The following is a 24,911-nucleotide window of genomic DNA, read 5'->3' as shown; positions in this document are numbered from 1 at the left end:
GGGCGGAGCATCTGTTAACAGAACCAGGATCAGAGGTGGGCGGCCATCTGCGTCGACCGGTTGGGGTGAGAGGAGAGCAGAGAGAGAAAAGGACAGCATAGAGATAGAAGAGAAGAACTGTTGGTGGAGACGACAATCACAGAGCAGAGACATGCAGCTCCATGACGGGACATCTGGAAAAGAAAGAACAGAAACTACACGAGTGAAGGAACTGAATGGAGACAACAGATAATAAGAAGAAACTATGGGAGAGAAGAAGATGGTGAGGTATGAGTCAGTTAAAGAGTAGGAGGAAAGAAAAGAAGATCAGCATGTAACGAGGTCCTCCAGCAGCCTCGGCCTATAACAGCATAACTAAGGGTTGGTTCAGGTCTACCTGAGCCAGCCCTAACTATAGGCTTTATCAAGAAGGAACGTTTGAGTCTAATCTTAAAGCTAGAGAGGGTTTCTGCCCCTCCAACACAAACTGGGAGCTGGTTCCACAGGGGAGGAGCCTGAACACTGAAGCTCCGCCTCCCATTCTACTTCTGGAAACTCTAGGAACCACAAGTAGACCAGCGTACTGAGAGAGAAGTGCTCTGCTGGGATTATATGGTTCTATAAGATCTCTAAGATATGATGGAGCCTGGTCATGTAGAGCTTTGTAAGTCATCAAGAGAATTTTAAATTCTATTCTTGATTTCACAGGAAGCCAGTGAAGAGAAGATAAAACTGGAGAAATATGATCTCTCTTGTTAAATCCCGTCAGTACTCCTGCTGCAGCATTTTGGATCAGCTGCAGGTTTTTAATGAGTAATTTGGACATCCTAACAGCAAGGAATTACAATAATCTAGTCTAGAAGTAACAAACGCATGAATGAGTTTTTCTGCGTCACGCTGAGGAACGATTTTCCTGATTTGATTAATATTACGTAGATGAAAGAAGGCAGTTCTGGAGATTTGCTTTATCTGGTGTCTAAAGGACAAATCCTCATCAAAGATGACTCCAAGGTTCCTCACAGTTTTGCTGGAGGCCAAGACAACGTCATCTAGAGTAACTAAGTGATTACAGAAAGAGTTTCTGAGGTGTTTAGGACCAAGTACAAGAACTTCTGTTTTGTCTGAATTTAGAAGCAGGAAGTTTTTGGTCATCCAGACCTTTATGTCTTTTAGACAGGCTTCAAGTTTTACTAACTGATTAGTTTCATCTGGTTTTATAGAACGATATAGCTGAGTGTCATCTGCATAACAATGGAAGTTGATGCAGTGCTTCCTGATGACATCTCCTAATGGAAGCATGTACAAAGTAAAAAGTATTGGGCCTAACACTGAGCCTTGTGGAACTCCATAACTAACTCTTGTTTGTCTGGAAGGCTCATTGTTTACATGAACAAACTGGAAACTATCTGATAAGTAGGATTTGAACCAGTCTAATGCAGTTCCTTTAATCCTCGTAACGTCTTCTAATCTCTGTAATAAGATCGTATGATCAATCGTATCAAAAGCAGCACTGAGGTCCAGAAGAACAAGTACAGAGACGAGTCCATTATCTGAGGCTAATAAAAGGTCGTTAGTAACTTTCACCAGAGCTGTTTCTGTGCTATAATGAACTCTAAAGACTGAACATCTTCAAACAGATCATTCCTTTGTAAATGATCACAAAGTTGATTTGTAACAGATTTTAGAAATAAACTTCAGGTTGTAAATTGGTCTGTAGTTTCCTAAAACAGCTGATCAAGAGTTGGCTTTTTAAGTAAAGTTTTAATTACAGCCACTTTAAAAGCCTGCGGTACATAGCCGGTTACAATAGATAGGTTGATCTGATCTAATATGGAAGTATTAATTAAAGGGAAGACTTCCTTAAAAAGTTTAGTTGGGATGAGATCTAACAGACAGCTAGAGGATCCAGATGAAGAAATAATTCTAGTTAACTCAGAGAGCTCAACAGGAGAGAAATGTTCCAAGTTTACATCTGGTCCTACAGTTGCTTTCAGGGCTGCTGTACTTAACATCACATCAGTGATGGTGTCAGGAAGGGTCGGCCCGATTCTCTCCCTGATAGTAAGAATTTTATTAGTAAAGAAGTTAATGAAGTCATTACTGCTGAGAGCTGAAGGAATAGAGGACTCAACAGAACTGGGACTCTTTGTCAGCCTGCTACAGTGATGAAAAGAAACCTGGGGTTGTTCTTGTTGTCCTCTATTAATGATGAATAATATAAAGTTCTGGCCTTACCAAGAGCTTTCTTATATAATATTAGACTATCCTTCCAGGCAGGTGAAATTCTTCTAAATTAGTGGAACTCCATTTCCTTTCCATCTTTCTAGTCGCTGCCTAGCAGAGCGTAGTTCTGAGTTGTACCATGGAGACAACTTCCTCTGGTTCATGACTCTCTTCTTCAGAGGGGCGACATCATCTAGAGTTGTAGCAGAGATACTGCAGTGTTTTCTACCAGATGATCCACTTGTGTGGGACTAAGATCAACGTAGATGTCTTCCACTGCTTTAACACACGGCATCGAAGAGGATAAACATGTAACTGCTTCCTTAAACTTGGCCACGACATCATCTGACAGACATCTACTGTAGTGGGATTTATTCCCACATGCTGTGTAGTCCATTATTGTAACTTCAGATGTTAATAAGAAGTGGTCCGACAAAACAGGGTTTTGAGGAAATACTATTACATTTTCAGTTTCCATCCCATACGACAGAACCAGATGGAGGGTGTGGTTACTACGGTGACGGGTTTATTTACATCCTGATAAAAGCCTATAGAATCTAATAATGATCTGAAAGTAGAACTGAGGCTGTCATTGTCCACGTCAACATGAATGTTAAAGTCTCCCACTATCATCACTTTATCTGAACTCAGCACTAAATCTGATCAAAAGTCAGAATTCAGTTAGAAACTCTGAATAAGGACCAGGTGGGAGATAAACAACAACAATACAATCCGTTTCTCTGCTTTCCAGTTTGGGTGAGAGACTAAGAGTCAGACTCTCAAATGATTTAGAACTAAGTTTAGGCTTTGGATTAATTGATAAACTTGAGTGGAAGATTGCTGCCAGTCTTCCTCATCCTCCTCCTCCTACTCCTCTTCCTCCTCCTCCTCCTCCTCCTCCTCCTGCTCCTCCTCCTCCTCCTCCTGAATCTCTAGGAATATGATAATTAATATGACTGGGAGGAGTTGCTTCATTAATCCTAACATATTCTTCCTGTTGCAGCCAGGTCTCTGTGAGACAGAGTAAATCAATCTGATGATCAGTTATCAAGTCATTTACTAACAGAGATTTAGACCAGAGAGATCTCATATTTAATAATCCACTTTTAATTGTCAGATTTTAACTAAATTTAGGCTTTGGATTAATTGATAAACTTGAGTGGAAGATTGCTGCCACTCCTCCTCCTTCTCGATTTATGATTAGCCTTAGTCAGCAGTTTCAGGTTTGATTCAATGTCGCCCGCTCTGGCCCCTAGAAGACATCTGACTCTGTCCCCTGGAAGACATCCGACTCTGGCCCCTGGAAGACATCTGACTCTGTCCCGTGGAAGGCATCTGACTCTGTCCCCTGGAAGACATCCGACTCTGGCCCCTGGAAGGCATCCGACTCTGTCCCCTGGAAGACATCTGTCTCTGTCCCTTGGAAGACATCTGTCTCTGTCCCCTGGTTTCACTAACTTCATGTTAAACAGAGTCTCCAATAACCAGAGTTGGTTTCTCAGCAGGTGTTTCACAGAATGTGGAACATCAGTTGGAGACGTGAAGGTCGGTGGTGAACCGTGGGCTTCTTCTTGGGACGATGTCTCCTTCGTACTGTCCCCCAGCCACCCGGCTGTTCGGGTGCTGCGGGGGACCGGCTAACTAAACCTGTATCCTGGACAGCTGTACACCCCCTCCTTGATTAGCTCCTACAGCTAGCTCGTTATTTAGCATGGTGCACAGCAGTGATTCTAATTCTATGACCCTGGCCTCCAGAGCCCTAACTACACTACATTTATTACAGGTAGCATTATCATTAAGGGAGGCAGGGTCGTAACTAAACGTCACACACTGAGTAGGAAAAACAAGAAGAGGTGGAGGGAGAGAGGGAAGCCATTGCTAACTGCTAAGCTAGCAGTATCAAAACACCAAGTTAGTGAACGTTGGTCAAAGATTTAACAGTAGAATTGTTCAAGAAGAGCAAATGTGAGTTTTAACTTGAGATGAGAAGAAGTGTGGAGAGAGTTAAGATACGTATAATTCAGGAAAAGAAGCTGAAATAACAGAAGTAACACAAGTCACAATGTTTGTAGACAGGAAGTGATGCAATACGCTCACCGTGATGTCAGACGAGATTCCTCCAATCTGTGTTCACATCTGTCAAACTGAAAAGTCTGAAATGTGAAGTATATATTTGTTTGTTTACACATTTTTTATTTATTCCATCATTCCATGTTTGATATTTCATAGTTGTGATGTCATCAGTTTGGTTCTACACTGTAGAAAATGGTGAAGAATAAAGAAACTCCCTGAATGTGTCCAAACTGGTTACCCAGTACCTAAAAACACTTCGTTACACTTTCCCACAATGCACCCGTTTGTTCCTGCAGAGTCTTCCTGTTGTCTTCCTCTGCAGTAGTTTGCAGGGCCGTTGAGGCGGTGGTTCGAAGTCAGGGTTAGTGATGGTGAGGTTTGTGTCGGTCACATCGGAGCAGCAGAACTGACGAGCCGGAACGGAGCAGTGATGTTCCCGTCATGTAACCTCCACATTGCAGCACAGCACGTAGAACCAAAGCTCACAGAACCAGTCTGCTTCCTCTCCAGCTGATCAGCGATGGCAGCGTGGTGTACGCCGAGGCCCTCTGGGACCACGTCACCATGGACGACCAGGAGCTGGGCTTCAAAGCCGGTGATGTCATCGAAGTAGTGGATGCCACGAACAAGGAGTGGTGGTGGGGACGCATGGTGGACAGTGAAGGCTGGTTCCCTGCCAGCTTCGTACGGGTGAGACACAAATTATCGACCCGTTATATTTGTGTTGTCTGCAGAGTCCGAGCTTTATTCTAAAGGACTGTCATTAAAACAGAACAAAGCATCATAATGACGGTACGATGTTCGTCAACGAGGGACTGCAGGCAGAACGTGTGGTTCATATTGATGTGATTTTAAAGAGAACAAAGATGCGAGAGATCTTTGTCCGTGACTCTAACAGTCAGCTCTCTCCTCAGCTGCGTGTGAACCAGGACGAGCCCATGGAGGAGTACCTGGCCCAGCTGGAGGAGAACCAGGCTGGGGAGCAGGACCGGGCAGGTCTGGGCTCGTTGCTGGGACCCGGTTTACCCTGCAAAGAGCAGATGAGGACCAACGTTATCAACGAGATCATGAGCACAGAGAGAGACTACATCAAGCACCTGAAGGACATTTGTGAGGTCTGACTGGAAAACATGCTGTCAATCATGAGCTGCTTTATAAACTGTTAGACCAGCTCTAATGAACCTGCTCATGAACCATGAAATACACAACACTCTAAAACCAACGACTCTTCTAATGACACTAATCTAAGAAAACATCTACAGCTGTCTAACAAACATCCTGAAGGACCAACACATCAAACACATGAGAAAACACATCAATGTGTTCGGTAGAACATCAGAGTTCAACATGACGGAGAGGTTTGGTTTTAAAGTGAGTGTCAGAGTGGAGCAGAAGATCAACCGACATCATGCAGCACCCACAAACAGACCTGACATACTTCGTTACTTCCACATAAGTAGGAACAGGACCGGGGACGGACGGTCAGACTCACTGGCGACAGATGGTGGGAGACTAGTAGTGACAGGCAGCATCTGGTCAAAACTAGACAGAATCTGATAGTAACTCGCAGTATGGACCGACACCAGATGATTGCAGGGGCAGGGCAAATATAGTCTCTGGAGGTGATCAGGGAAATGAGCCACCTGCAGGTGGTGATTGGGGAGAGTGGTAGCAGCTGCTGAGACCAGTGATGGGTGTGGCCATGGGAGGTGACAGGAGGCAAGGAGAGGAGGACACAGAACACATGGGGACACAATAACATGTTTGTTAAGGGGACCGACAGAAAACATGAGGAGAGAAGGGACCGACAGAAAACATGAGGAGAGGTGATTGGGGACAAAACAGAGGAGCAGACAGGAATCCTAACAGATTCACTGATTTACTGATTCACTTTCACTGATTTACTTTCACTGATTTACTGATTCGCTGATTCACTGCCACCCACTGACTCTCTGGTTAAATAATGTCCTTACAGGAAAGTCAAACTAGCAGAACACCTGCAGCTTTAAGATGTGGAACGTTCAGAAAATGTTAATGTCTGAAAAACGGTCTCGGAGTCGATGACTTCTGAATCAGAGGAACACAGCTGATGTTCTCTAACATCATCAAACTGTTTATCTGGTCTTCATGTGTTTGTATGTGACAGATGGTTCCCTGTGTTTGTCATGTTTGCTGTTTAAACAACGTGTGCAGCTGGTTCTAAGCCGGTCTGCGTTCTCTTCAGGGTTACATCAAACAGTGCCGCAAGAGGACCGATATGTTCACCGAGGAGCAGCTCCGCACCATCTTTAGCAACATCGAGGAGATCTACCGGTTCCAGAGGAAGTTTCTGAAGGTTCTGGAGAAGAAGTTCAACAAGGAGCAGCCGCACCTCAGCGAGATCGGATTCTGCTTCCTGGAACACGTAAGCTGAGTCAGCTCGAATCCAGAGAACCTAGAACCTAGAACCTAGAACCAGGTGCAGGTCAGGTGATTCATGTTCTCAGAGAACTGTACGACAGACACCTGCTTCTTTCTGCTCTGAGTTAGTCTTCTCAGAGTTTCTTCCCCTGACCCTGTTGTTGTGGTTCATGTGCAGCAAACAGACTTCCAGATCTACTCGGAGTACTGTAACAACCACCCAAACGCCTGCGTGCAGCTCTCCAAGGTCATGAAGGTCAACAAGTACATGTTTTTCTTCGAGGCGTGCCGCCTGCTGCAGAAGATGATCGACATCTCTTTAGACGGATTCCTGCTCACTCCGGTTCAGAAGATCTGCAAATACCCGCTGCAGCTGGCGGAGCTGCTCAAATACACCAACCCCCAGCACAGGTGACGTCCTTAGGGGACACATGACTAATGTCCACGCGGGGGACACATGTCTAATATCCACACAGGGGGACACATGTCTAATGTCCACACAGGGGGACACATGTTTAATGTCCACACAGGGGGACACGTGTCTAATGTCCACACAGGGGGACACGTGTCTAATGTCCACGGAGGGGCACACGTGTTTAATGTGTACACTGTCTAATGTCTAGCTGGGGGACACATGTCTAATGTCCATGCAGGGGGACACGTGTCTAATGTCTAGCAGGGGGACACATGTCTAATGTCCACACAGGGAGGCACATGTCTAATGTCTAGCAGGGGGACACGTGTCTAATGTCCACACAGGAGGACATGTGTCTAATGTCCACGCAGGGGCACACGTGTTTAATGTGTACACTGTCTAATGTCTAGCTGGGGGACACATGTCTAATGTCCACACAGGGAGACACGTGTCTAATGTCTAGCAGGGGGACACGTCTAATGTCCACACAGGGAGACACATGTCTAATGTCTAGCAGGGGGACACATCTAATATCTAGCAGGGGGACACATGTCTAATGTCCATGCAGGGGGACACATGTCTAATGTCTAGCAGGGGGACACATGTCTAATGTCCATGCAGGGGGACACGTGTCTAATGTCTAGCAGGGGGACACGTCTAATATCTACCAGGGGGACACATGTCTAATGTCCATGCAGGGGGACACGTGTCTAATGTCTAGCAGGGGGACACATGTCTAATGTCCACACAGGGGGACACGTGTCCAAAAAGAGGAATAAGACCGATCAGTACTCAACAACACAACGGTCCTTTACTCTTCATGTTCACACCCCGACTGACGGTCTCTGATCTCCAGGGATTATAAAGACGTGGAGGCGGCGCTAAACGCCATGAAGAACGTAGCCCGACTGATCAACGAGAGGAAACGACGTCTAGAGAACATCGACAAGATCGCTCAGTGGCAGAGCTGCATCGAGGACTGGGAGGTCAGGAGAGGGTCACTTTATATTACCATGTACACCCATCTGATATTTACAACACACACAATACAACACATACAATACACACAACAGAATACACACAAGACAAGACATCACAATACAATACAACATTATACAACTCAAAGCTATACTATACAACACAATACACACAACACAACACAACACAATATAATACAATACAACTTTAGTAACAGCTGTCTGTGTCTCTGTGTCTTCATCTCTGTGTCTCTGTGTCCTCACAGGGTGAAGACGTCCTCAGCAGGAGCTCTGATCTGATTTTTTCAGGGGAGTTGACCAAACTGTCTCAGCTTCAGGCCAAAAGTCAGCAGCGAATGTTTTTCCTCTTCGATCATCAGATGGTTTTCTGTAAAAAGGTACATTTCACCCTTTTGGTCAGACATTTTAACACTGTAACACATTTTAACACATTTCAACAAAGTGTAACATATTTCAACACGGTGTAACATTTTAACACAGTAACACATTTTAACAGTGTAACACATTTTAACACAGTGTACCACATTTTAATACAGTGTAACACCTTTTAACAATGTAACATAGTTTAACACATTTTAACACAGTGGAACACATTTGAACACATTTCAACAAAGTGTAACATATTTTAACAGTGTAACACCTTTTAACACCATCTACTCCACTGTGTCTAAACTTCAGACTAAGCATCCCGGTGCATTTTTGTTAGTTACTGGAGACTTTAACCAGTCTGGATAAAGTACTGCCAACTTTTCACCAGTATGTGAACTGCCCCACCCGGAACAATAAAACTCTGGACTTACTGTATGCTAATGCCATGGATGCATACAGTACTACTGCCCTTCCCCCCCTTGGTAGATCAGACCACAACCTGGTCCTGCTGACTCCCAGGTATGTCCCCCTGGTGCAGAGGCAGCCTGTGACCACCAGGACTGTGAGGAGGTGGACACAGGAGGCTAAAGATGCCCTGCAGGACTGTTTTGAGTCCAAGGACTGGGATGTGCTGTGTGGACCACATGGGGAGGACATCAACAGCAGGACGGACTGTATCACAGAATACATCAAATTCTGTGAACACACCACCGTACCATCCTGGACTGTAAAATGCTTCCCCAACAACAAGCCGTGGATCACCAGTGACCTGAAAGTTCTTCTTAATCAGAAGAAAGCAGCCTTCAGGTCTGGGGACAGGGAGGAGCTCAGGAGAGTGCAGCGCCACCTGAAGGAGAAGATGAGGGAGTGCAAGGACTCCTACAGGAGGAAGCTGGAGGCCAAACTCCAGCAGAACAACGTGAGGGAGGTGTGGACCGGTATGAAGGAGATTACTGGGTTCAAGGGGAGAGAGAGACAACCAGGGGGAACCTGGAGAGGAACAACCAGGGGGAACGTGGAGAGGAACAACCAGGGGGAACGTGGAGAGGAACAACCAGGGGGAACCTGGAGAGGAACAATTAGGGGGAACCTGGAGAGGAACAATCAGCTCAACTGTTTCTTCAACAGGTTTAGTTCACCGCCCTCATCTGTCTCCTCCACACCTCCCAAACACCTCTGCTGCCTCCCTCCCTCCCCCCTATGCCCCCCCCCCTGGTGAACTGCATAGAGCCCTCAATCTCAAAGGGCTCTTCCTCCATTGACACCTTGACCCCCGCCCTCCCCCACACCCCTCTCTCTGTGATGACTGGCCAGGTTAGGAGACAGCTGGAGAGAATCCACCAGCGCAAGGCTGCAGGACCTGACGGCATCAGTCCCGGGGTCCTGAAGACCTGACGGCATCGGCCCCGGGGTCCTGAAGACCTGCACTGTCCAGCTGGCTGCGGTCCTACAACACCTCTTCAACCTGAGCCTGAAGCAGGAGGAAGTCCCGGTGCTGTGGAAGACGTCCTGTCTGGTTCCTGTCCCCAAGAAGACAACTCCATCTGGCCTCAACGACTACCGACCGGTTGCCCTCACATCTCATGTGATGAAGGTGCTGGAGAGGCTGGTCTTGGCCCACCTCAGGCCGCTGGTGAAATCTTCACTGGACCCTCTACAATTTGCGTACCAGCCTCATGTGGGAGTGGACGATGCCATCATCTACCTGCTGCAACGAGCTCAGTCTCACCTGGATGGAACCGGTGACTCTGTGAGAATCACTTTCTTTGATTTCTCCAGTGCATTCAACACCATCCAACCACTGCTGCTGAGTGAGAAGCTGCAGGTGGTGGGGGTGGACATGTCCACCGTCTCCTGGATCACTGACTACCTGACAGGCAGACCACAGTTTGTCCGTCTGGGCAGTGTGCTGTCTGATACGGTGGTCAGTGGTACTGGAGCTCCTCAGGGAATTGTTCTGTCTCCTTCCTGTTCACCTTCTACACAACTGACTTCCAGAACAACTGAGTCAAGACATCTGCAGAAGTTCTCTGATGACTGCAGTGGACGGTGTATAAGGGATGGACAGGAGGTTGAGTACAGGACAGTAGTGGAGGACTTTGTGGAGTGGGCGGGAATAAATCACCTGCTCCTGAACGTGGCCAAGACCAGAGAGATGGTGGTCGACTTCAGGAGGAAGACGACGGCTCCACAACCGCTGAGAGTTCTGGGAGAGGAGGTGGACATGGTTGAGGAGTACAAGTACCTGGTGTCTCCATGACAACAGACTGAACTGGAAGACCAACATCAACGCTGTCTACAAGAAGGGGATGAGGATGTTGGAGATGTTCTACCATCTGTTGTGGCCAGTGCATTGTACTTCGCTGTGGTCTGCTGGGGGGGGGGGCAGCATTGTAGCCGGAGACACCAACAGACTTAACAAACTGGTTAAGAAGGCCGGCTCCATCATTGGCTGCAAACTGGACAGTCTGGAAAAGGAGGTGGAGAGGAGGACGCTGAACAAACTATTATCCATATTGGATAATCCTGACCACCGTCTCCACCTGCTGCAGGGACAGAGGAGGACGTTCTCCAAAAGATTCCTCCAGCTACGCTGTCACAAGGACAGATACAGGAGATCATTCCTGCCGACCGCAATAAGACTGTACAATAATGCACCTCTGGCAAAATAATACTGTTGACTGTGTTTTTTGGTTGTTTGTATATAATATATATAGATATATACTGTACTGTATACACTGTGCATTTTATATTTTATATTTTATAATTTTACTGCTATTTTATTGCTTTTCTATTGTTCTATTATTATCTTGTTGCTTCTGTATGCTGCTGTAGTGAAAAAAATTTCCCCTCGGGGATTAATAAAGTAACTACCTAACCTAACCTAACAATGTAACATAGTTTAACACATTTCAACAAAGTGTAACACATTTTAACGGTGTAACACATTTTTAGACATTTAAAAAAAGATGAACAGTTTCTGACATTTTAACACATTTCAACACATTGCAACACACTAACACTTTTCAACATAGTGTAACACAGTGTAACACATTTTAACAGTGTGACATCTTTCAACGGTGTAACATTTTAACACAGTAACACATTTTAACAGTGTAACACATTTTAACAATGTAACATTTTAACACAGTAACACATTTTAACAGTGTAACACATTTTAACACAGTGTAACACCTTTTAACAATGTAACATAGTTTAACACATTTTAACACAGTGTAACACATTTTCACACATTTTCACACAGTGTAACACATTTTTAGACATTTAAAAAAAGATGAACACAGTTTCTGACATTTTAACACATTTCAACACACTAACACTTTTCAACATAGTGTAACACATTGTAACACATTTTAACAGTGTGACATATTTCAACACGGTGTAACATTTTAACACAGTAACACATTTTAACAGTGTAACACATTTTAACACATTTTCACAGTGTAACACATTTTTAGACATTTAAAAAAAGATGAACACAGTTTCTGACATTTTAACACAGTAACACATTTTAATAGTGTAACTAGCACATTTTAACAATGTAACATATTTCAACACGGTGTAACATTTTAACACAGTAACACATTTTAACAGTGTAACAGTGTTAAACATTTTAACAGTGTCACACCTTTTAACACAGTGTAACACATTTCAACACAGTGTAACACATTTTAACACAGTGTAACACATTTTAACAGTGTAACATTTTAACACGATGACACTAACACATTTTAACACATTCTTTTGACATTTTAACAGATTAACACAGTTTCTGACATTTAACACATTTTAACACAGTGTAACACAGTTCAACACAGTGTAACAGTGTAACACAGTTAAACATATATTTCAATGCATTTTAACACAGTGTAACACATTTTAACAGTGTAACATTTTAACACAATAACTAACACATTTTAACACAGTTCAACACAGTGTAACACAGTTTAACACATTTCAATGCATTTTAACAGTGTAACACATTTTAACAGTGTAACATTTTAACACAATAACACAGTTACACATTTTAGCACAGTGTAACACATTTTAACAGTGTAACATTTTAACACAATAACACAGTAACACATTTTAACACAGTGCAACACATTTTAACAGTGTAACATTTTAACACAATAACTAACACATTTTAACACATTTTAAAAAGGAGGGGGTGTCATGAGGAGGAGGTGTCATGAGGGGGGGGTGACATAAGGCACGATTTGATTCAAACTATGTATAAAGAAGTCCCTTATTTCACTTTACCAACGTGTTATAAGATATAGTATTACAAAACAGATCACATTTTAAACGATGAGGTCATTCTACCTAATTAGTCAGATAGAGATGTGAGAGAGGTGGAGAAGAGTGAGAGAGAGGGGTGAGGGACATAGAGGAGTAGAAAGAGAGTGTCCGCATATTCACGTAAAGTCATAGTTTGCGATACAGAACACTTTCTATCAATGTCACAGTTAGCAGAATCATCAGAGTACATTATAGCAGGTTATATCATAGGAATCACAAAGTCCATATTTTGTTCTTATAGTTGGTGAGTTTTTGGTGACCTATGACCTCATGAGGGAGACGTGGATCTTGGAGATGGTCAATCCTGGAGGTCATCTGGCGTCTGGAGAGTATCACCTGTGGAGTTTGTGTATTGGAGCGGTTGTGACCCAAAAGGGATTAAAGGGATATCCTGTGGTTTTCAGCTGGCAGGATGTACTCTCCAAAGTGACAGGTTTTATACACCTAGAGGGTGTATGTGTGGATATCGTCACTTGTGGCAGAAGGGTTGGGTTTTTATGAGGTAAAAGGGTGATAAAGAGGGGCCAGAGCAGTTTAACAAAAGTTCACGGTACATCACGACGTCCGGGTTGAGAATTGGGAAAAGTACATCCAGGGTCAAATGAGATAACTGGGGAGGACATATGGTTCTGGCACTTTGAGAAAGATACTTCAAAGCATGTACACTACAAGAGACACGGGTGAATTATAATCTGGTAGTAAACAGAGGTACAGGTTTTCAAAATATTTTTAAATCAGTGTAATTATATTTTAAGCATGGAACGTTTTATAATTAACCATGTAGAAGGACAGTTGGCCAAGTTGGGTTGCACTCTATAAAGAAGTGCTCTCTAAATGTGTCACTGTTGTCACTGCAGGACCTCCTGCGTCGGGACATGTTGTACTACAAGGGCCGGATGGACGTGGACCACATGGAGGTGATGGACGTGGAGGATGGAAAGGAGAAGGACTTTAACATCAGCGTGAAGAATGCCCTAAAGCTGCAGTCGCTGGATGGTGATGAAGTCCACATCCTGTGTGCCAAGAAGCCGGAACAAAAACAGCGGTGGCTCCGAGCCTTTGCTGATGAGAGGAGACAGGTCCAGCATGACCGCGAGACAGGTCAGATCCAAGCACACTTCATGTTCACACTTAAAATCCAAGCACACTTCATGTTCACACTTAAAATCCAAGCACACTTCATGTTCATGCTTAATACTGAATTATAAAACAATTACTGCCGACCCAGGGATCTGATTGGTCAACAGAACAGAACATTTGGAATGTGGTCAAATCATCATGACAACACACCCTGCTCATCACTAGAAATATCATTCCACCTCCTCAATGGAAATATAGAATTAGAATAGAATTTCATGTAACGTGTAATTTAATGTAGTTTAGATAGATAGATGGACGGATAGACGGATAGACGGATGGACGGATAGATAGATAGATAGATAGATAGATAGATAGATAGATCGATCGATCGATCGACCGACCGACCGACCGACCGACCGACCGATCGATCGATCGATCGATCGATAGACAGATAGAGAGATAGATAGATAGATAGATAGATAGATAGATAGATAGATAGATAGATAGACAGATAGACAGATAGTTACTTTATTAATCCCCAAGGGGACATTTTTCTGCTACAGCAGCATTTGTAGATACAGGAAAGAAATAAAATAACAGTAAAAAATTATTAAATATAAAAATGCACAATATATACAATAAAATAGAATAAAATAAAATAGAATTAAATTTAATCTAACTAAACAATAGTACAACGTTTTTTTGTTGTTTTTTTATATTTAAACAAACAAGAAAAACAGACAACGGTGTTATTGTTGTGTGATGGATTTTGCCAGAGGTGAGTTATTGTACAGTCTTATTGCAGTGGACAGGAATGATCTCCTGTATCTGGAATGATCTCCTGTATCAGGAATGATCTCCTGTATCAGGAATGATCTCCTGTATCTGGAACGATCTCCTGTATCTGGAAGGATCCCCTGTATCTGGAACGATCTCCTGTATCTGGAAGGATCCCCTGTATCTGGAATGATCTCCTGTATCTGGAAGGATCCCCTGTATCTGGAATGATCTCCTGTATCAGGAATGATCTCCTGTATCTGGAACGATCTCCTGTATCTGGAAGGATCCCCTGTATCTGGAATGATCTCCTGTATCTGGAATGATCTCCTGTATCAGGAATGATCTCCTGTATCTGGAATGATCTCCTGTGTCTGGAATGATCTCTTGTATCTGGAATGATCTCCTGTATCAGGAATGATCTCCTGTGTCTGGAATGATCTCTTGTATCAGGAATGATCTCCTGTATTAGGAATGATCTCCTGTATCTGGAATGATCTCCTGTATCAGGAATGATCTCCTGTATCTGGAATGATCTCCTGTATCTGGAATGATCTCCTGTATCTGGAATGATCTCCTGTATCAGGAATGATCTCCTGTATCTGGAATGATCTCCTGTATTTGGAATGATCTCTTGTATCTGGAATGATCTCCTATATCAGGAATGATCTCCTGTATCAGGAATGATCTCCTGTATCTGTCCTTGTGACAGCAGCTGGAGGAGTCTTTTGGAGAACGTCCTCCTCTGTCCCTGCAGCAGGTGGAGAGGGTGGTCAGGATTATCCAATATGGATAATAGTTTGTTCAGCGTCCTCCTCTCCACCTCCTTTTCCAGACTGTCCAGTTTGCAGCCAATGATGGAGCCGGCCTTCTTCACCAGTTTGTTACGTCTGTTGGTGTCTCCGGCTACAATGCTGCCCCCCCCCCCCCCCCCCAGCAGACTACTAGAAGTACAGTTCACTGGCCACAACAGATGGTAGAACATCTCCAACATCTTGTTGCACACATTGAAGGATCGAAGTTTCCTCAAGAAAAAGAGTCGACTCATCCCCTTCTTGTAGACAGCGTTGATGTTGGTCTTCCAGTTCAGTCTGTTGTCATGGAGACACCAGGTACTTGTACTCCTCAACCATGTCCACCTCCTCTCCCAGAACTCTCAGCGGTTGTGGAGCCGTCATCTTCCTCCTGAAGTCGACCACCATCTCTCTGGTCTTGGCCACGTTCAGGAGGAGGTGATTTCTACCAGCCCACTCCACAAAGTCCTCCACTACTGCCCTGTACTCCTCCTCCCGTCCATCCCTTATACACCGTCCACTGACTCCTCCTCCCATCCATCCCTTATACACCGACCATTGACTCCTCCTCCCGTCCATCCCTTATACACCATCCACTGACTCCTCCTCCCGTCCATCCCGTATACACCGTCCACTGACTCCTCCTTCCGTCCATCCCTTATACACCGTCCACTGACTCCTCCTCCCGTCCATCCCTTATACACCGACCACTGACTCCTCCTCCCGTCCATCCCTTATACACCGTCCACTGACTCCTCCTCCCGTCCATCCCTTATACACCGTCCACTGACTCCTCCTCCCGTCCATCCCTTATACACCGTCCACTGACTCCTCCTCCCATCCATCCCTTATACACCGACCACTGCAGAGTCATCATAGAACTTCTGCAGATGTCTTGACTCTGAGTTGTTCTGGAAGTCAGTGGTGTACAAGGTGAACAGAAAGGGGGACAGAACAGTTCCCTGAGGAGCTCCAGTACCACTGACCACCATATCAGACAGCACACTGCCCAGACGGACAAACTGTGGTCTGCCTGTCAGGTAGTCATTGATCCAGGAGATGGTGGACATGTCCACCCCCACCACCCGCAGCTTCTCACTCAGCAGCAGTGGTTGGATGGTGTTGAATGAACTGGAGAAATCAAAGAAAGTGATTCTCAGAGTCACCGGTTCCATCCAGGTGAGACTGAGCTCGTTGCAGCAGGTAGATGATGGCGTTGTCCACTTCCACATGAGTCTGGTACGCAAATTGCAGAGGGTCCAGTGAAGATTTCACCAGTGGTCTGAGGTGGGCCAAGACCAGCCTCTCCAGCACCTTCATCACATGAGATGTGAGGGCAACCGGTCGGTAGTTGTTGAGGCCGGATGGAGTTGTCTTCTTAGGGACGTCTTAAAACAGCACCGGGACCTCCTCCTGCTTCAGGCTCAGGTTGAAGAGGTGTTGTAGGACCTCAGCCAGCTGGACGGTGCAGGTCTTCAGGACCCCCGGGGCCGATGCCGTCAGGTCTTCAGGAGCCCGGGGCCGATGCCGTCAGGTCCTGCAGCCTTGCGCTGGTGGAGTCTCTCCAGGTGTCTCCTAACCTGGCCAGTCGTCACAGAGAGGGAGGGGGGGGGACTCTGTGTCCATGCAACTCACCAGGAGGGACAGAGGGGGGTGGGGGAAGGCAGCAGAGGTGTTTGGGAGGTGTGAGGTGTGGAGGGCGGTGAACTAAACCTGTTGAAGAAACAGTTTAGCTGGTTGTTCCTCTCCACGTTCCCCCTGATTGTTCCTCTCCAGGTTCCCCCTGGTTGTCTCTCTCTCCCTTTGAAGCCAGTAATCTCCTCCATCCCGGTCATCACCTCCTTCACGTTGTTCTGCTGGAGTTTGGCCTACAGCTTCCTCCTGTGTGGTGTGTTCACAGAATTTGATGTATTCTGTGATACAGTCCGTCCTGCTGTTGATGTCCTCCCCATGTGGTCCACACAGCACATCCCAGTCCGTGGACTCAAAGCAGTCCTGCAGGGCGTCTTTGGCCTCCTGTGTCCACCTCCTCACAGTCCTGGTGGTTACAGGCTGCCTCTGCACCAGGGGGACATACTTGGGAGTCAGTAGGACCAGGTTGTGGTCTGATCTACCAAGGGGGGGAAGGGCAGTAGTACTGTATGCATCCATGGCATTAGCATACAGTAGGTCCAGAGTTTTATTGTTCCTGGTGGGGCAGTTAACATACTGGTGCAAAGTTGGCAGAGCTTCATCCAGACTGGTTAAAGTCTCCAGTAACTAACAAAAATGCACCGGGATGCTTAGTCTGAAGTTTGGACACAGTGGAGTAGATGGTGTCCACTGCTGCCTCTACGTCAGCTGATGGAGGAACGTACACAGCGATAACAATGGCGGACGTGAACTCCCTCGGTAAATAATACGGGCGCATCCCCACGGCTAGAAGTTCAATGTCCGGGCTACAGAAACGTTCCTTCACACACACGTGGTCGGGATTACACCACCTCTCGTTCACATAGACTTCAATCCCTCCACCTTTCTTCTTACCGCTCCGAACAACGTCTCCGTCCCCCCGAACAGTCCTGAAGCCGGGTACGGCCGCGCTTTGGTCCGGGAGATGTGAGTGCAGCCATGTCTCAGTGAAACACATGATGCTGCACTCCCGGTACTCTCTCTGGGTCTTTACCAGCGCGCCGAGCTCGTCCGTCTTGTTGGCCAATGACCTCACGTTCCCCATTAAAATCTCTGGTACCGATGGTTTATATTTCCTCCTCTTCGCCTTCAGTTTAGCTCCAGCTCTGCAACCCCAACGTCTTCTCTGAAGTTCGTCCGGGATTTCAGGCCTCGCTCCGGGCAGCAGCAGTAGAGGTCTACTCAGCGTGATCAGCTGATCACAAGAGTAAACAATGGCCCCGGTCCACTGTGTGTAGCTCTCCGTTACAAAGAGGGAAAAAAGTAGAAGAGCCACCAGAAAAGAGGAAAAGTTACGGTCCATTGTTTGACCGTCACTTAACAAACGTGAAGAAAAAAAACCAACTCCGAAGAGAGAAGAAAGAAAAAAAAATACTTGAAACAAACACACTCGGGGGAGCTGCTGTAACAGGCTGCCACTAGCACGGCGTCATTTTACTCGAGTCGAAAACTAAAAAAATACGAATGTGTCAGAGTACTAACGTGTCAGATTATTAACGTGTCAGAGTATTATTGCATCAGAGTACTAACGTGTCGGAGTATTAATGGGTCAGAGTACTAATATTTCAGAGTACTAAGACGTCAGAGTGCTAACGTGTGAGATTACAAACGTGGCAAAGTATTAACGCGTCAGAGTACTAACATGTCAGAGTACTGACGTGTCAGACTATTAACGCGTCAGTGTACTAATGTGTCAGGGTATTAATGTGTCAGAGTACTAACGTGCCGAGTATTAACGTGTCAGAGTACTAACGTGTCGGAGTACAAACGTGTCTGATTACTATCTAGTCGGAGTAATAACGTTTCAGAGTATTAATGCATCAGAGTACTAACATGTCGGAGTATTAATGTGTCAGAGTATTAACGTGTCAGAGTATTAACGCGTCAGACTACTAACGTGTCAGAGTATTAACGTGTCAGAGTATTAACGTGTCAGAGTATTAACGCGTCAGACTACTAACGTGTCGGAGTATTAACGTGTCAGAGTATTAACGTGTCAGAGTATTAACGTGTCAGAGTACTAACGTGTCAGAATACAAACGTGTCTGATTACTATCTAGTCGGAGTAATAACGTTTCAGAGTATTAATGCGTCAGAGTACTAATGTGTCGGAGTATTAACGCGTCAGACTACTAACGTGTCGGAGTATTAACGTGTCAGAGTATTAACGTGTCAGAGTATTAACGCGTCAGAGTACTAACGTGTCGGAGTACAAACGTGTCTGATTACTATCTAGTCAGAGTAATAACGTTTCAGAGTATTAATGCGTCAGAGTACTAATATGTCAGAGAATTAACATGTCAGAGTACTAACGTGTCAGAGTATTAACGCGTCAGACTACCAACGTGTCGGAGTATTAACGTGTCAGAGTACTAACGTGTCAGACTACTCCTTCCACTTACAGTAGTTTTAATATTCAGTGTTGAACCTACTCATGTCTTTATCAAACTCACCACTGAATCAAAGTCTCCTGACTTTTTGGAATGTGTCTGTCAAACATTCATTCATGCATAGTTCCTTCATTAAATGATGTTTCAGAAGTTTTCCTGTCGGTTCTCAGGCTTCTCTCTCACAGAGGTTCAGAAGAAACAAGCCATGCTGAACGCCTGCAAGAGACATCCAGCTGGGAAACCCAAAGGTATGCCGACCAATCAGAGCTTTCTGTCTGTCTGCTGTCTGTCTTTCTGTCTGTCTGCCAGTCAGTCAGTCAGTATGTCTGTCTGTCCTCTGACTGTCTGCTGTTTGTCTGTCTGTTTTCTGTCTGTCTGTCTGTCTGTAGTTTAGTCTGTCTGCTGTTTGTCTGTTTGCTGTTTGCTGTCTTTAGTTCTGTCTGTCTGTCTGTCTGTTTGCCTTCAGTCTGTCTTTTTGCTGTCTGTTGTTCTGTCTGTCTGTCTAACAAACATAGTCCTCGATTGTACGCGTGTTTTGAGTCAGATGGAGATGAAGCAGAATATTCTGATTGTTTTTTCTGACCTTCACTCGTTCAAACTGCATCAGTTCATTAATACAAAGCTGGATGGAACCAACAGTTTCTTTGCTTGCTGATCATTTCTAATTACATATATATATAAAACACTTCCTGTCATGTGCCTTAACGTGCCAGCGGTGACCAGACCCTACTACGACTTCCTGCTGCGACAGAAACACCCCTCCCTGCCCACCGCTCTGCCCCAGCAGCAGGTCTTCATGCTGGCCGAGCCAAAGAGGAAAACCTCCACCTTCTGGCACAACATCGGCAGACTGACTCCGTTCAGGAAGTAAACCCAGCGGCCCGGAAGTGAGGAGGAGGAGGAGGAAGAGGAAATCTCTCTGCTCGTGCCTGAATAGACCCTTTTTACTTCTTCCTCTTTTCTTTCCTACTCGTAACATTGCCCTAACTGATGTACTGATTTACTGTAGAGATGAAGATGATGATGAGAAGGAGGAGATTATTTTTGAAAGCACTTTATCGTTTGATCAACAGTCAGACTGGAGAACGGTCTGGTGGAGACACTGAGTGGAACAGGGAGCCTGGACTCTGCTCCACCTTCAGTCAGCTACTGATGGTTACTAATACGACTACTGTTCTGTGAGTGAGGAGGACTCCTGGCTGCTGCCTCTGTGAAGACATTGCCTGTGGACAAGTGTGTTCTTTTCTGTTTTCTGATTTGAGGCCTACTGTTCCTCGTGCCAGATGATCGCTGTATGTTTCTTAGTGTCTGCTGATGACTAAAGGGAAGTTTAGGGGTCAACATTTCTTGTGCTTCTCTCTGTGCAGATTTCTCCTTTCAGGATGAGTTCAGCTCCGTTCTTCACTGTCTTGTGTTTTCCACCTGCCAGGATCTGCCTGTGTATTTGTCTGATGCATTAGTGGTGTATTGCAGCCAAAAGAAGATTCAGCTGATCCCAGAGTCTTAGCTTTTTATTACATTTTTGTATTACATTTATTTAGTACAAGCAGCAGCAGCCACATTCATCTCATCCTCGACTCCTCCTTCTACCTACATGTCATGAAAGTACACAAATTCATCCTCTATCTTTTCCTTCTTTCCGTTTATCTTATGTTTTGAAGTGCCATTTGAAATGTGTCACGGATTACCTACAATGACCTACAACAACCTTCAGTGACCCACAATGACCTACAATGACCCAAAATGACCTTCAATGACGCACAATAACCTACAATGACCTAGAATGACCAACAATGACCCACAATAACCTACAATGACCCAAAATGACCCACTATGACCTACACTGACCTACAATAACCTACAATGACATGCATGGATGTGATAAAACCTGCTGTGAAGAATATTTTTTTATCTGAGAAACCTGCGATATTTAACCACAATCAGGAACTGAGGCTTCACGGAGACACTGGGCTGACAGACACACACACACACACACACACACACACACACACACACACACACACACACACACACACACACACACACACACACATCTCTCTGTTCTTCTGATTTCCTCCTGCTGTGTGTTTTCAGTATAAACATAGGTCCAGTATGATCTCTGCAGCCCAGCTCTCTCTCTCTCTCTCTCTCTCTGTCGGTGCATTCAGTAAATGTACTCCTCTCACCTTTATGTTCAAATGTTTTAGCTTCTATTAAACATTCCTAAACTGATGAACGCTGCTGTCAGTCAGAGTGATTATTATTTAATGTGACACTCAGGAGGTGATGAATTCAGTTGGTTGCAGTCTGTAGCCTCACCACTAGATGGCACTAAACCAGTGAGGTGGTTGTTAGAGTGGAGGGTGAGTTTAGGATGTATTACTGTATTATATGGTGTTAATCTGCAGCCTACTTCACTAATAACAGATAATTATACAAACCCAGAGTACATGACATACATATGCTCTTTTTACATCTAATATTAAAGTTGCTTCCAGTTCTCACCTCCTGTAAACTCTGAGACCTGCAAGATAAAATTCTGCATCAGTCTCATGTGCTGCCAATTATATATTATTATATAATTATGTATATCTGACTTCACATTCCAACAGGGACACAGTGGGGTTGACCAGACCAAGAGGATTCCTCAAAGAACAAACATTATACTGGGAGTAACTTTACATTGAAATGGTCCTTAAGAGTCCAATGAAAATTTTTATTTTTATTAATGTGAAATCAATTAATGTTCAGAGCAAATGTAGCCCCTGTTCCTGTCCCCGTTCTTGTTCCCGTTCCCTCTCGTCCTCGTCCCTGTCCCTGTTCCCGTCCCTGTATCTGTTCTTGTTCTTTTTGCCATCCCTGTCCCTGTCCTTGTACCTGTTCTTGTTCCCGTTCCTGATCTTTTTCCTGTTCCTGTTCCTGTTCCGGTCCCTGTTCTTGTCCCTGTCATTGTCCCTGTCCCTGTTCTTGTTCCCATTCTTGTTCCTGTTCCCGTTCTCGTTCTTGTTCTCATCCCCATCCCTGTTCCGTCTCGTCCTCGTCCCTGTCCCTGTATCTGTTCTTGTTCTTTTTGCCGTCCCTTTCCCTGTCCCTGTTCATGTCCCTGTTCCTGTCCCTGTTCCTGTCCTTGTTCCTGTTCTTTTTCCTTTTCCTTTTCCTGATCTTTTTCCTGTCCCTGTCCCTATCCCTGTTTTTGTTCCTGTCCCTGTCCTTGTACCTGTTCTTGTTTCTGTTCTTTTTCCTTTTCCTGTTTATGTTTCTGTTCCTGTACCTGTCATTGTACCTGTTCTTGTTCCTTTTCCTTTTCCTTTTCCTGTCCCTGTTCTTTTTCCTTTTCCTTTTTCTGTCCCTGTCCCCGTTCTTGTTCCTGTTCCCGTTCCCGTTCTTGTTCCCATCCCCATTCTCCTGTTCCTGTTGTTTTTCCTTTTTCCTTTTTCCTTTTTCCTTTTCCTTTTCCTGTTTCTGGTCCTGCTCCTGCTCCTGTCCCTGTCCCTGTCCCTGTCCCTGTTCCCGTTCCCGTCCCCGCCCCTGCCCCCGTCCCTGTTCCTGTTTTTGTTTCGTTCCTGTTCCTGTCCCTGTTCTTGTCCCTGTCCCCGTTCCTGTTCCTGTCCCCATTCTTGTTCCTGTCCCTGTCCCTGTTCCGGGCCACTAGCTTCCGGCCAGGTCGACAATGCCGTCTCTCCTGTTTCTGTCTCCAGCTGGGTTGATGCTGCGCCGCCTGCTCGGCGCCCGGAGGAGTACTGCCTTGGCCGACTCTCTCCTACTGGCCTCCAAGCGAGCCTTCGCCTGTGGCTTCCTGACTCTCTGCCTTCGTGGTCATCTCTCTTTCCTGCCACTGGATGAACCCTGGTCCTTCACTCCTGCATTATCACTTTGTTACATCTACTCACCCTCAACCTGTCAGCATACCTGCAGTCAACCTGACCCGTCTCCTCGTCTTTATTTTTGTATTTATGTATTTATTTTGCAGGGACAATACACACCAATCAACAGTAAAACTGTAAGTGAGCCAGAGTTAGCCAGAGAGGCAAATTTTCATCTGCTGTCCCCGGCCAGATGTTTGAAGGCAGCCTAAAATTACAAAATTTAAATTAACAATGAAACTAAAATTAATCGATAAACAGACAATAACGTATGGACAAAACCAATTCACGTAAGCAAAAGAAAAGTGTGCCTACAGTACAAACACATATATAACACTGAGGCACAGAACATACATCAACACTGAACAAGACAAATGCACATATAGGTGAACCAAGCAGGCAGGACAGACAGCACATTAATGCTTGCACACCTGAGTGGCAACAAGCCATTCATTAAGGCTGTTTGAATGTTTTGTACATGTTTTTTGTGTGTATGTGTGATGGCAGAGCATTCAACGAGTGTGCTGAATTCACAGATAATGCAGATTTGCTAAAAGAACTTGACCTATGGTGAAATTACACAATCACCTCTTAAAGTAGATCTAGCGTGTCTGCTACTTTGAGTGCGTCGTTTAATAAAATCACTAAGCGGACGCGGGGCCATGCCATGTAAAATTTTAAAAAACAGACACACAAGTGAATTTAATGAGGTTCTCCCAACTCAAGATATGGTGTTTGATAAGGATATTGCAGTGATGGTGACTTTTTGGCTTTTCAAGTGTTTTTAGAGCTTGTTTATGGAGAATATGTCAGGAGTCCAGTTTTTTCCTCCGTTTTGCCCCCGATCACCTCTCCTCCTGTGTCCCCTGTCTTTGTCTGTAGCCACGCCCCTCACCTCCCGTGGCCACGCCCCTCACCGGTCCCAGCAGATGCAGCCACTCACCCCTGATCACCACCTGCAGGTGTGCTGCATCTCCCTGATCACCTCCCCAGACTATATGTAACCTGCCTCTGCACAACTCTGGTTGTCGGTTCATTTTTGTTAGTCACCCGTCCATCCTCCGTCAGCTCTCCATCAGCTCTCCGTCAGTCCTGTTCCCGTTCCCGTTCCTCCGGCCTCTGTGCCTCCTGCGGATATTCCCTGTCAAAGTCACCAGTCGGTGGAGTTGCCCTCCCGGCTCGGAGGATTGTTGACGCCGTCCCTTCCGCTGGTCTGCCGGCTGCCCTGCCTGCCGTGTCCCCCTGGAGCTGTCGGTCGAGTTTAGAAGCAGGAAGTTTTTGGTCATCCAGGCCTTTATGTCTTTTAGACAGGCTTCAAGTTTTACTAACTGATTAGTTTCATCTGGTTTTATAGAAAGATATAGCTGAGTGTCATCTGCATAACAATGGAAGTTGATGCAGTGCTTCCTGATGACATCTCCTAATGGAAGCATGGACAAAGTAAAAAGTATTGGGCCTAACACTGAGCCTTGTGGAACTCCATAACTAACTCTTGTTTGTCTGGAAGACTCATTGTTGACATGAACAAACTGAAATCTATCTGATAAGTAGGATTT

General features: G+C 45.2%; 1 protein-coding gene across 2 annotated transcripts in view; it reads left to right on the top strand.

Annotated features, from left to right (window-relative positions):
* Positions 1-21,728, top strand: part of arhgef4 (Rho guanine nucleotide exchange factor (GEF) 4) — a 47,586-nt gene extending 25,858 nt beyond the window's left edge. For both annotated transcript variants that reach the window (XM_069151192.1, XM_069151193.1), the window contains 9 exons: positions 4,786-4,965; positions 5,190-5,390; positions 6,500-6,679; positions 6,854-7,086; positions 7,947-8,076; positions 8,334-8,465; positions 13,638-13,881; positions 19,663-19,740; positions 20,206-21,728. In XM_069151192.1, coding sequence (XP_069007293.1) covers positions 4,786-4,965; positions 5,190-5,390; positions 6,500-6,679; positions 6,854-7,086; positions 7,947-8,076; positions 8,334-8,465; positions 13,638-13,881; positions 19,663-19,740; positions 20,206-20,363 — 1,536 coding nt within the window. In that variant the 3' untranslated portion in view covers positions 20,364-21,728. The remainder of the gene's footprint in view (positions 1-4,785; positions 4,966-5,189; positions 5,391-6,499; positions 6,680-6,853; positions 7,087-7,946; positions 8,077-8,333; positions 8,466-13,637; positions 13,882-19,662; positions 19,741-20,205) is intronic.
* Positions 21,729-24,911: the final 3,183 nt, after the last annotated feature.

This window comes from Embiotoca jacksoni, unplaced genomic scaffold (assembly GCF_022577435.1).
Source record: "Embiotoca jacksoni isolate LCO1_2020_lvr unplaced genomic scaffold, fEmbJac1.0.p SCAF_17, whole genome shotgun sequence".
In the NCBI taxonomy this organism is placed as follows: domain Eukaryota; kingdom Metazoa; phylum Chordata; class Actinopteri; family Embiotocidae; genus Embiotoca; species Embiotoca jacksoni.
This window is presented reverse-complemented; position numbering and strand designations above follow the sequence as displayed.